The sequence below is a fragment of the Lynx rufus genome, unplaced genomic scaffold (assembly GCF_022079265.1).
Source record: "Lynx rufus isolate CCGP_SWC_20201006 ecotype Redwood Valley unplaced genomic scaffold, mLynRuf1.p SCAF_15, whole genome shotgun sequence".
NCBI lineage: Eukaryota > Metazoa > Chordata > Mammalia > Carnivora > Felidae > Lynx > Lynx rufus.
Window position 1 is genome coordinate 35786807 of NW_025814829.1, and position 13637 is coordinate 35800443.

At 36.5% G+C, this 13637-nt stretch overlaps 1 protein-coding gene across 2 annotated transcripts in view; it reads left to right on the top strand.

The window, feature by feature from the left end:
- Nucleotides 1-13637, top strand: part of CEP350 (centrosomal protein 350) — a 155977-nt gene that overhangs the window by 129352 nt on the left and 12988 nt on the right. For both annotated transcript variants that reach the window (XM_047076855.1, XM_047076856.1), the window contains exons 32-37: nt 304-440; nt 3006-3088; nt 4087-6080; nt 6939-7346; nt 7449-7595; nt 10592-10714. In XM_047076855.1, the coding sequence (XP_046932811.1) occupies nt 304-440; nt 3006-3088; nt 4087-6080; nt 6939-7346; nt 7449-7595; nt 10592-10714 (2892 nt within the window). The remainder of the gene's footprint in view (nt 1-303; nt 441-3005; nt 3089-4086; nt 6081-6938; nt 7347-7448; nt 7596-10591; nt 10715-13637) is intronic.

Genomic DNA, 13637 nt, shown 5'->3' on the forward strand with positions numbered 1-13637 from the left:
GGGGCAGGACCCAAATTATTGCTTCATAGGTATTAAATTTTTGTAAAATGAGACTTTGTCATTTTCTAACTCATATTAGGATTATGGTTCCACATGTATGCTTATACATAGTCTGTTTCAAGAAGGATCTACAAGTAAATGTTGATAGCACTCTGGGGAATGACATGGATACTGGGAGAAAGATTTTTACATTACATCTTCTTTCCTGTTTGAATATTTTACCATAAAATATACTATTTTCTAATTTAAAATAGTTTTTTTAAAAAATTCTGTATAGTGACTCCTCTGATTTTTCTAAACTAGTCATATGATGAATTCATTAAGAAAACTGAAGCAGAGCTTAGCCGAGATTTGGAAACATCACCAACAGCCAAGCCTCAAATTAAAACGCTCTCCTCAGCTTCTGAAAAACCCAAGATCAAGCCCCTTCCACTACACAGGTAGAAATTTTTGATAACTTCTCTATATTCTGCCTTGTTTGAGAAAAGAATTAAGGGAAGACTTTTAGTAGAAGCTATCTTTTAAGTAACTGTGAAGTTAATTTTAACCAATATTTTTACTTTCACTAGAGTTATGTATGATGTAATCACAAATCGAATTTATCATAAGGTACAGGTTTAAAAATATATTCTGAATCCTGAAATCTGGTGGGCACAATGAAAATAGTATCCTCCAGTATTGCTAGTCGCAATAGACTTTTGCAAAGCAGTTTGCCAGTGTTTCAGAAGTAAAAAACAACCTGTAACTTTTGACTCCGTAATTTCACTCTTGGAAACCTGGTTTGAGAAAATATGCAATATCTTTATGTCCAGAAATAGGTGAATAGCCCAGTAACTTAAGGGTCTTCCCAGGGATGGAATATTATGCAGCCAGTGAGTGCAAATACAGAATACTGAGAGGCAGCATTGGAGATTGTATATAAAAAAGTGAGGTTGCAATACTTAAACTGAATTTTGAGCAATGAGTAGGGGGTAAGCAGTCAGTGGGACTGAGAAATAGGGGTCATTTCAGAGAAGGACATCGATGAATGACCAAAAGCAGCAGGGAGCTTGGCATGTTACAGAAACTGAACATTATAGAATGTTGCTAATGTTAGAAGAGACTGGAAAAATAAAAACTGAATTGTGAAAACCTTGTACTCACTCATTCATAATATAATTTCTACTTTACTTGTCAGAAGATGGGAAGCCTTTGAAGGCTTTCCCAAAAAATACTTAGGGATTTTTAAGTCTGTTACAAAAATAATAGAGACTCATGATAATTAATTTCTCATTACCTCAGTTTGAATCATGGCTTCAGTACCAGCTAGCTATTTAACTTTGTTGGGCAAGTTATTTAATCTCTCTGTGCTTATTTTTTTAATAGGGATTTATATCCCTATAATAATACCTAACTAATTAACTTGTTATGAGAATTAAAAGACTTAACTTAGATCAGAGCTTAGCATACAATTAGCACTGCGTATTAGTAGTTACTGTTATTATTTTAATTAGAATATTGAGGGAAGCAGTAAAAAGAAGAAAAGTTTAAATCATATACTGAACTATCCCAGAATTGCAAATGTCAACAATTAGATGTATTTCCTTTTAGGATTTCTTACGCTTAGATTTTATATATATATTTTTTGTAATATATACATTTTTCCATTATATTACAAAACTGTAAATTTTATTCTTAGATTTCTACATAATACACTAATGAATTGCTTTACGGTTTTATTAACCAGACTCTTGGAGGATTTTAACTAGAGAATGATGTAATCACATTTGTGTTCAGAGAGCTCTTTCTGACTAGTATATGAAGGAGAAATAGAAAAGAGTAAACTCGGAAGCAGGGAGAACAGGAGTCTAGACCAGGCTTCAGATAATCAGTGTAAATAAGAACAGAGATAGGAAATAAACTTAGAAATATTTAAGAAGCAGGGGTGCCTGGCTGGCTCAGTTGGTAGAACATGTGACTCTTGATCTTGGGATAGAGTTTAGTTTAAAAAAAAAAAAAAGAATTTATTCTTAAAAACACTTAAAAGAAAATATTTGAGAAGTAGACTTCACTGAAGTGCTAGATAGGGGAACAAGAGAAATCTAGAATGACTCCCAGGTTTCTCTTAAATGGTTGGGTCAACATTCCATTAACCTGAATGGAAAGTCAGATGTTCTTTTGTGGGTAGCTTATGACTTTGGTTTTAGAATACAAATTTTGAGGTGTACATGGTTCACCTAAGGAGAATTATCCAGGAAAGATGTCAGTGTAAGATATATATGGGATGAGGAGCATATAGATGGTGGTTGAAAGCATATATATAGCAACATCACGCAAGGAAGATACGCATTCAGAGAGAATAAAAGGGAGCCAAGTACTAATTATGATAAAATAGCATTTAAAGGCATTATAAAGAGAAGCGGAAGCCAAATACTATGACTTAGCAAATAAAGAGAAGGCAAGAAAATGAAGAATGTAGCTCTTTCTGTTAACTTAAAGAATAAGAGAGGACAGCAGCCAGGAGGTGGAAGAATGAAGAATTGAGAGGTAAAATTTTGAGGCTCATGGCGTACTTACAAGCGAAGGGGAAAAATCTCCAGGGTGAAGGACTGAAGGTTCTAGGAAAGCGAACGTGTGACTGAAGAGTACCATTAATGAGGCTGAGGCAGTGTGTGAGATTTTCGGCAGGAGGTTCAAACAATCAGCTTTGAATAAGTGTGAAAGACACACCTCTTTCTTTCCTGCAGACAGAAGGAAAGGCAGTTGGGATGGCTATGAATATGGATACATTTGTAGGTAGAAAGGCTCAGGGTAAGAAAGGTCATGCTGATGGCCTCTGTTTTTCTCATTAAAAGAGGCAAGATTGTCTACTGAGAGTGATGAAGGCCAGAAACAGGCTTGGTGAAAGTGACAGGTTGGAATACCTCCTGTGAAGAAGTAGTTTTCTGAGAGTTGACTGCTTGTTGTTACCAGTTATTACAATATCAGCAGTACATTTATTTCTACTCTTTATTTTTTTGTTTCAGATCTGAAACAGCAAAGAACTGGAAATCACTAACAGAATCAGAGCGTGCCAGAGGGTCGTTGGAGTCCATTGCTGAACATGTTGGTATGTAACTAGGGAAAATAATGACGCTGTATCCACTAGACTTAAGAATTTATGCAAGGGCGTGTATAATTCTGCCTCTACAGCGTTTCGATTAAAAAATGAATTTCTTAAAGATAATAATTATTGAAATTTTAAGTTACTTTTATATAAAAGTGATTTATTGGTTATATATAAATTTAAAAACTGAAGCATAAATACATTAATCTAAAATGGTTGAGTGTATCATCGGCATCCCTAAATTCTCCCTTAATCAAATTTTATAACTGATTATATATTTTTTTCAGCCTGTACTATTTCTCAGGGTTAAGTGGTTATATACATGTATATTTTTCAACTTAATCCAAAGAAAGATAAGAATTATTGAAAATAAAGTGTAATTCAATGAGGAAATAAAACTGAGGCATAAAAAAGCCTATGTAGAAACAATGACAAAATAGAGATTTGAATTCAGAACTTTTACTTCTTGGTTTGTTAGCTCATCAAATATTTTTTTTTCTTATTCTGCAGTTTTAGCTCTTAAAAAATACTGTATTTGCAGAAATTGTTATTTTTTCTCTTGCATTTGCATTTGAGAGCTTAGTTGAAGTCCCCAGGAAAATTCATTCTTTTCAAAGTATCTTTGTCTCTCCTTCATTGTTTTCCTATATGAAATAATGTGTATGTAATATCTATCTGGTTTCACATGATTTGAGGAATTGATCACGCAAATCAGTGTCTCCATAAACTTAGAGCCATTTTTCTTCACTTTCTAAGTTAAGACAGCCCTTAAGAAATATTTCAAACTTTAAATTTCCAGTCATTCTAAATGTTCTGGTTATTGCTGGGGCAATATATTCTCTTAAAGGAAAAACTTAGCTTATATGGTAACCAAAAGAGGTTATATTTATTGACCAGAGTTTTTCCTCATGAAGATTTGGCTTTTATTTAACCTTTGGTTCCAGCAGTTAAAAGGTTGTGATTAAATAATTTTGATAAGATTTTTTTTCTTTTCCTTAAAGATGCTGCATTGGCAGGTTCTGAGAGATCAGTATCGGAAAGGTCTTTATCTGCATATGCGAAGAGAGTCATTGAATTGGATAGACAAACAGAAGAGCATTTTCAGACTTCATCCCCAATTCTTAGATCATCAAGGAAAGCCAGAGCAGAATCTGGCGATTCTTTAGAAAATGTACCTTCATTATCTCTTCTCAAAGAATTGAATGCCCCTAATAGAATTCTGGATGTGTTAGATGCCAAGGTTGAAGAAGCTAGTCAAAAATCAGAAATACAAGAAGTGGACTATGCAAAATTGGAAGAGAGTGTGATTGAAGAGGCCTATTCAAAACAATGTAGGAAGTCTGATGTCTTACTGAAACTAGACCTGGAACAGGGAGATTCATCTGAAATTCTTTCAAGGAAGGATCTTCCTTTAGATTCTGTAAATGTTCAGAAAGACTTAGTTAGATTAGCCATTGAAAATCTTCATAAAAAACAGTTGAAAGAGAGAGAGTCAGATCAAGGTACTGATCACAGTACAAGCACCCAATCAGAAAAAGAAGTTCATGAACAAAGGAACATAAAGGAAAGGGACTCGTCTTTGTCAGAGCATCTTTTTGCTCCTAAGGAGACATCATACTCTGAAGATTTTGAAGTGTCTTCTCTCAAGAAAGACATTTCAGCTGAACTGTACAAAGATGACTTTGAGGTGTCATCTTTGTTGTCACTCAGGAAAGACTCTCAATCTTGCAGAGATGAGTCACGGCCAACAAAGAACTCTGCAAGTAGAGCCACTAGCTTGGGCAGTGATGATGAAATCAGTGAGTGCCTCAGTGAGAAAAGCCTTTCTGTTCATAGCAGTGTCCACTCTGAGAGGCTATTAGAACTCAAGTCCCCCACTGAGCTTATGAAAAGTAAGGAGCGCAGTGATGTAGAACATGAACAGGGAGTTACGGAACCCCCTTCCTTGGTTTCAGTTTCTGTTGCAGATGAGTTACATGATTTCCACATTGGTGATAGGGTGTTGATTGGCAATGTTCAGCCAGGAACTCTTCGATTCAAAGGCGTGACCAGTTTTGCCAAAGGATTTTGGGCTGGAGTGGAGTTGGATAAAGCTGAAGGAAATAACAATGGGACATATGATGGCATTGTATACTTTGTGTGCAGAGAGAAGCATGGTATTTTTGCTCCCCCTCAAAAAATATCTCACATTCCAGAAAACTTTGATGACTATGTAGACATAAATGAAGATGAAGAGTCTTACTCAGATGGACGATATCAATACTATAATCAAGAACAAAAAGATACAGCAGATTCCAAATTTGATAGAGAAAAGGATGCAGTTGAATATTTTTATGAGAACTCTCTACCTAGTATGCATGATATAGAAGCCTCACTTGATAGAAGCCTTAAAATAGAAACAGACAAGGTACAGGACGTTTCTGGGGTACTTGAAGCCCATGTTCACCAGCAATCTTCAGTGGATTCACTGATCTCTTCAAAGGAAAACAAAGACGTTCCTGGTGCCATAGAAAAGGTTTCCATTGCTGTAGAAGGCGATACTTTAGACAATGCCTTTTCTGAAGAATTAAAGCAGCAGCAGCAGTTGACAGAAAAGGAAGAGGACCTATGTCCTGAGGTGTCAGAAAAGCTCTCTACTCCACTTCTAGATCTTTTAACAAGAGAAAAGAACCAACTGGAAGCCCAGCTGAGGTCCTCACTAAATGAGGAAAAGTCAAAGCAGCAGCTAGAAAAAGTCAGCTTACTGACAGACAGTTTGCTAACAGTCTTTGTGAAGGACACAGTCAATCAACTACAAGAAATCAAAAAAGCTAGGAATGAGAAAATCCAGCTTAGCAATCAAGGGCTTCTTGATGATGATCGACAGAATATGCCACCCCAAGGCCTATCCCAAAATCTTGAGGAACAGTCAGCAAGTGTTCCAGATTGCTTCTTAAGGCCTGACTTAGAAGATGAAAAAGAAGAGATTTCTTCACCAGATATATGCCCCAGGCCTGTAAGTATTTTGTCTAGAAAGAATGTCAATTTACCTTCTGTAGTGCGTTTTAATTCTGTAGTTCCTCATAGATTTTTTGTGACATGTTATTTATTAGATAAAGATCACTGTATTAGTTTTTAAAGACCTTGTGGCTGTTTTTCTGTCTGAAGTATGATTGTCCTCTATTATGTCATGAGTGGTCACTGTAGGATTGTCACAAACACTGGCAGTTTTGTGCTGGATTGATGACCCCTGTGTGCTGTCTGGAGGTTAGATTCTCTTCCAGATCCACTGAACAGATTTACTCCATGGAGCTTTCCAGTGGTTCTCAATGCAGTTCTTTTTTGCCTATGAAATTATGTGTCTACCTATCTACTCAGTCATAATTGCTCTGCAGATATTGCCAGTTGTGATGTTGATTCTGGGAAAACTGAAATACATCCACTATGACATATACTCAGACAGACCATCAACTTAACTCGGGTTGCCCGTAGACAGTTGAACAAAAGTAATGATTTTGAGTAATTTGAGCCAGATAATCACCAGAGGTGAGAAATTTCATATATTGTTTCCATATCCCAGAGACAAGAGAGTCCTTCAGGAACAAAATAATGATGATTCAAAAAGAAAAAACAACTAATCAATAAACAGTTTATAAAAATTCAGTTATAAGGCTTATGTAAGCAGAATTATGGGAAGCAGGATACTTTCTTCTTAAATTATTAATTAGTAGCCACCATGTTGTTTTTGTTTTGCTTATAGAGAAAGAGTAAACATACAAATAATATATTTGCTTTGTCTTTAAAAACAAAAAGCCCAAATGAATGATCTGAGGTTACTAAACGGTGCTCTGTTTGATTGGTTCCATTTCCATAGGAGAGTCCAGTATTTGGTGCCAGTGGACAGGAGGAGCTCGCTAAAAGACTTGCTGAACTTGAGATCAGCCGGGAGTTCCTGAGCGTGTTAGGAGATGATCAAGACTGGTTTGATGAAGACTTTGGTTTGAGCTCTTCTCACAAGATCCCCAAAAACAAGGCAGAAGAAACAATTGTACCTCTAATGGCAGAACCTAAAAGAGCTCCCCAGAAGCCATGTGAGACACTGTTGGCAGTCCCCCATACCACAGAGGAAGTAGAAACTCTTGTACATAATGCAGTGGAAGAACTCTGGAAATGGAAAGAACTAGGTCACGATCTCCACAGCATCAGTGTTCCTGCAAAACTGCTTGGTTGTGCCAGTAAGGGTCTAGATATAGAAAGCACTAGTAAAAGAGTCTACAAACAGGTATGTAACCTGGAAGGATAATTTTAATTTTTAGACTAATCTCTGTTGTTTGAAATTTGGATTTGTAGCCATTTTATTTTTGTTTCATTTTTCTCTGTCAAGGCGGTTTTTGATTTAACAAAAGAGATTTTTGAGGAAATATTCGCAGAGGATCCCAACTTGAATCAACCCGTCTGGATGAAGCCATGTAGAATCAACTCCAGTTATTTCCGACGAGTGAAAAACCCAAATAACCTTGATGAAATCAAGGTAAACTGCAAACTAGAGAGTATCTCCTTTTTTGACTTGCTGTTCATTTATGTAGATCTTTAAATGCCGTAAAAGCAGGTACTCTTCTGTATGATTCTCCTTCTGTCCTCAAGGCCTTTTGCATAGTGGGTTTTCAGTACATGTTTGTTGATTCATGAAGTCCATGAGCAGTGGAGGGATGAGGTGAGAGGGAGTCCTGAATCCTCAAGTTTTTGCAAGTATAACTTTTTAACATTTCCTATGTGTACATAATTTATAATATTTAAGAAAAAATTAGGAAATACCCTGGGAGATAAATGATTGGACTTCCAGGTAAATTTTTGGCAATTTAGAGATCATGGTACAGTATTCTAGAAGTATACCTGAAAACATGTCTTCTATCAAATATGCCAGCCCTAGACAGGTGTTACCTTTTCATCTTTGATTTTGGAGGTCTCAAATTAGTTAGGTGGTTTTGAAATATGTGGGATAGTAATATGATATATAAAAAATATTGTTTGTTATCTAAGAAGCCCCTGAAAAGGTTAAGTGCCTTGAAGCTACAGTGACTCCCAGCAAAACTTCAAAGTCACATTGGTGGAAATTTCTGCCCGTTCACATGTTTCCTTAATATAGCAAAGGTTGTATTCCCAGTGTAGTGCCTCTTGAACTGTAATGTGCATATGAATCACTGGGGATTTGGTTAAAATGGAGATTCTTGCTCAGCAGGTCAGGAGTACAATTTCTAACAGACTCCCAAGTGATGTGGACGCTGTTGACCCTAGAACCCACCCTGAGGAACAAGGCTCTGGAATTGTGTTTTCCAGACTTATTTGATCACAGAAAGCCTGCCCCCTGCATCCTGCCCCTATAGCATACCTCCAACTACAGTTGATCCTTGAACATCTTTGGGGGTTAGAGCTGCCAACCCCCTACTCAGTTGAAAATCTTTAACTACTAACAGTCTACCAGAAACCTTACTGATAATATAAATAGTCAATTAACACATATTTTGTATGTTACATGTTTTGTATACTGTATTCTTATAATAAATTAAGCTAGAGAAAAGAAATGTCACTAAGAAAATCTTAAGGAAAAGAAAATACGTTTATGGTACTGTTATGTATTTCTTGAAAAAACTCTGTGTATAAGTGGGTCAACACAGTTCAAACCCATGTTGTTCAAGGGTCACCTGTGCTCATCTTACTGGTGTATTTTCTTACATCATCCAGAAGTGTATGTGGACTATTAAAATATAGTAAAGAACATATACATTATTCTGGTATGTCATGTGGAGGCATTGCCTAAACAATTTAGTCAGTTTCTTTAATTGAGATATAATTAACATAATTATATTTGTTTTAGGTATACAACATAATGATTCTGTATTTGTCTATATTATTAAAAAAAAAAGGTCACCACAAGTCTAGTTAGCATCCATCATTACATATGGTTACAAATTGTTTTGTGTGATGAAAAAATTTTAAGATCTCTCTTAGTGACTTTCAAATGTACAATACAGTATTATTTAACTACAGAAAGCTTTTGAAAATATTTTGTACTCATAGAACACCAACAGATATTTATGGGATGTCATGTATGCCTACATTGAAGTTAGGCAAACTGTGGCTCACAGTCCAAATCCAGCCTACCACCCGTTTTTATAAATGAAGGTGTATTGGACCACAGCCACACCCATTTGTTTAAATATTGTGTATGACTGCCATTCTGCTACAACAGCAGACTTCAGTAGTTGCGACAGAGACCAAATGGCCCACAAAGCCTTAAATATTTACAGGCTGACCCCCGCTTAAATTAAAGTAAGGAAGAAATAAAAAGCTTCCAAAGATTACTTTTGATTCATTAAAAAAAGAAAACTTCTAAAATGATTTTCAGCTTTGAGGAATAAAGTATCAGAACTGCCTGGGGAGCTTTTTCAAAACACAGGTGTACTCCATTGCTTTCAGCCCTCCAGTGTTGATACATCCTTGAAAGAGAGAGAGCTAGAAAATGTGTGTGGATTGGTGGAGTTTGGGGGCACATCGGTAGTTTGAGAATCTTTTCAAATGATTCTGATTCATAAATGTGTCTTTTCCCCCCATTGACATTTTTTTAATGGAACAACCATAAAAAGTTGTAAACGCCAATTGTTTTATTAATAACAAAGGACAAATAAGTTGAAATAAGACAAGATACATAATGGGACACCTGGGTGGCTCAGTTGGTTGAATGTCCAACTCTTGATTTCCACTCAGGTCATGATCCCAGGGTCGTGGGATCAAGCTCTACGTGGAGCCTGCTTAAGATTCTCTCTTTCCCTCTGCCCCTCTTCCCCACTCATGCTCTCTCTCTCTCTCTCTCTCTCTCAAATAAATTTTTTAAAAAGACAAGATGCATAATATATATCAACAATCATCAAAATGCATATATCAGTATAACACACAGTGATGCTGCCCAGCGATTTTAATATTGAAATAACATTTTGTAAGGTGTTTTTAAGGATGATAGTTTAAATACTGTTAGTAAAATTATCATGCTTCTTATATTGAAGCACTGATTAATATTTTTACAATTCAATGTATTCAGTCATGGTGCTTCAAAATAAACTATCCCAGCCAAAGCCTGTACTTTGCTCCCATGGCACTGCTTCGAACCTTTATGTGGGATTCTTTAAGTGCAGAGATTTATTTAATGCTTTCTCTAATAGTTTTGCCCGCTTGAAGTTAGCTAATGGCGGTTCTTAGATAGAGGGGACTCTAAAGTGATTTTTCTTTGCAGATTCATCAGTGGGTTTTACTTTTGTATGTTGTGTAAAAAGAAAAATTCTTTAAGTGAGTAAGCAAAGTCAGAGCATTTGGAATGCTTTTGTCTTCAAATTGCTAAGTGGAACTGTTAAGTGGAAGAAATTTGTATGATCTTTTATTATAAATGCTATGTTCTTAGCATGCACCTGCATTATAAGCACTGACTCTCAGAAACTTGGCTGTTTGGTTCATTACTTCCTCTTATTTTCACAGAACTTCATAGCCACCGAAGTGCTCAAGTTGTTTAGTCTTAAAAAGGAGCCAAACCACAAAACAGATTGGCAGAAAATGATGAAATTTGGAAGAAAGAAAAGAGACCGAGTGGATCATATCCTGGTCAGTGTATATAACTGCAATATGTTTATTTTGACTGTCTCTTCTAAAATCAGAATGTAGTCACATTCTAAAAAGAAAAGGAATGTAACTGACCCTAAGTCTATGATAGTGAAGCCGTAAGGCCTTCATTTGCTGCATTTCTGCCCCTCAGTTTTGGAACTTGCTTTCTTTTGAACTTGACAGATGAATATTTAACTGAACAGTATTTTGTGGGTGTGGAAAACTTGAGAAATAAAAAGCCGAGTGGATGAGGTACGGCATTAAGAAGAGATCAGTGTAGACTCTGGGGCCAGCCTGCCTGCCTTTAAATCCCTTTTCTGCCACATACCTGGTGTGTAATCTTGGACAAATTGTCTAATCCCCTTGTGTCTCATCTCCCTATCTGTAATCTACCAAGACAGTTATTAAGAGAATTAAAAGTATGTTTACGTATGTATGTATACAAGAGTTCCCTGGCTACATATAACTCAGTAAATACTAGCTGTTATGATTTCCTCCTCGTTATTATTATCCAGAGCTTTTAGCTGGGTAGGATTTATTCCATTTGGCAATAGATTTCCCTAGCACTAGAAAAACATTTCTCAAACAAAAAAAAAGAAAGAAAAAGGAAAGAAAAAAATAAAGTCATTCTTTTCTTTGTTCCCTAAAAGAATGTTAAGCAGTAGCAAACTTCGGGGAACTCATTACTTGATTCACGTTTATCTCTAAACATTTTGATTCTGAACTATTTTATCTTGTCTGTATTTATATTCATATAACGAAAAACAAATGTAAGGCTTAAATTAATGAGTTTTCCCCAAGTATGCGCCTTTCCATTGCTTCATTTACTCAGTAATGACTACACTAGATAAACATTTATTTAGAGTTTTATACTTTGCCATTCTTTTTCATGCCTTATTTGATCCTCACAGTAATTATATGAGGCAGGAAGGACTCACGTTATTCTGTGTTACAAATGAGAAAGTTTGGGGGCACCTGGCTGGCTTAGCAGAGTGTGTGACCCTTGATCTCAGAGTTCGAGTTCAAGCCCCACGTTGATTGTACAGATTACTTAAAAATAAAAAATCTTGGGGCACCTGGATGACTCAGTCAGTTGAGCTTCCGACTCCTGATTTCAGCTCAGGCCATGATCCCAGCGTCGTGAGATCGAGCCCCATGTGAGGCTCTGCCCTGAGGGTGGAGAGTGCTTAAGATTCTCTCTGTCTCCCTCTGCCCCTCTGCCGCGTTCGTGCTCTCTCCCTGTCTCTCTAAAAATGAGTGAAATTAAAAAAAAAAAAAAAATCTTCACAGAAAGTTTAGACTCAGAGATATTAAGTGACTTGCCCAGCAAATAAGAGCCAAGATTTTAAGCAACTTTTTCATAGCTCTTTGCCTCTTAAGAACGTGAACTTGTTCTCATAGTTCTAAAGCAGCTTAAAGTTTGAGTTCTTGTTAATTTCTAAGTCGTTACTTCCTCCACTTCTTTAGGAGTTAAAGAAGAGAGCATGTCAAGAAACATCCATGTACCCCTTCTATCAGTTAAATTGATCATATCCTCTATAAATCATCTCAGGGCACACACTGAGTCAAGAATTGTGCTAATTAACGACTAATGTTACAGTGGTAAGCAAGAGAGACCTAGACCCTGCCTTCATGGATTTATCCTTGGCTGGAAAAACTAGCCATTAATATATAATTTACATAAGTAAATTAGAAATTTTATAAATTATAAATTAAGTGATAAAAATAGAGGAACAGAGAGCTTTATACAAGCATAACCCAGAGGAAACTGATCTGATGAAGATGGTCAGGGAAGACTTCCCTGAGGAAGTGACATCTGAGCTGAGACCTTAAAGACGAGTAAGCATTAACTGGGTTCTAAGATAGAAGAACAATTCACGGAAAGCAAACCATGTTTGCAAAGACCTGAAATGAGCATGGGTCTGAACTGAAATGTTAGCACGGCTGGAGGTGGCATAAACTGGAGAGGTAGAGTCTGTATCCTGCAGTGCCTTGTAAGCCACGTCAGGGATTTTGGATTTTATTGTAAAAGCAAGGAGTTTAAGCAAGAGAGATTACAAGACCAGATCTGCAGTTTTAAAAGTCCTGGAAATGGGACACCTGGGTGGCTCAGTCAGTTAAACATCTGACTCTGATTTCAGCTCAGGTCACTGATGGCGCAGAGCTTGCTTGGGATTCTCTCTCTCCCTGTCTCTCTGCCCCTCCCCTGCTCACACTTTCTCTCTCTCTCAAAAAAAAAAAAAAAAAAAAAAAAGAATTAAAAAAAATTAAATTAAAATGCTGGAAGAATCCTTCAAAAGAAATGTGTGGAGGAAAAAAGACCAGTGAGAAGGATGTAGCCTGTAGGTCAAAGGTGACTTTAGGTTTATTGAAGCAAAACTTCTTAGGTAAGTTTATCTTGAGCGCATGTCAAGTAAATGAGGAAACCAGCATAGTGTCGCAGTTCAAAATGAACAGAGAGTGAAGGCTTAATGCATGCGGCTTCCAGCTAGTTACAGACAGCTCTCACTTCACATGGTTATAAAAATGTCATCTTCACAGTGAAAGGATTAAATACGTTGGCGGGGGAGCAACAATTTGGAGGCATCTGCAGACTGGCATTATTAGTCAGAAATGACAAGTAATACATCTCACAAGTGAACAATAAATGAATTGATTTGTAGCTCTTTATTAGACGTACCACAAAACAAGATCTTGTCCTTGGAAGGCATAGGCTTCCAGGTGCCAGATAGGATCACTTACACAGGAAAACATTGGTCTCTCCAGCAGTTTTCAGAAAATTCTTAAATAGCAAACAAAAATTCCTTTTGCTAGTATGAGATTATTATAGCTTGGGTGAGGGTAATGTCAATGTACAACAATTCAGGAGATTTGGGAGTTGGGAAAATAGTAACAACATATATTTTGTGAATATTCCCTTTGT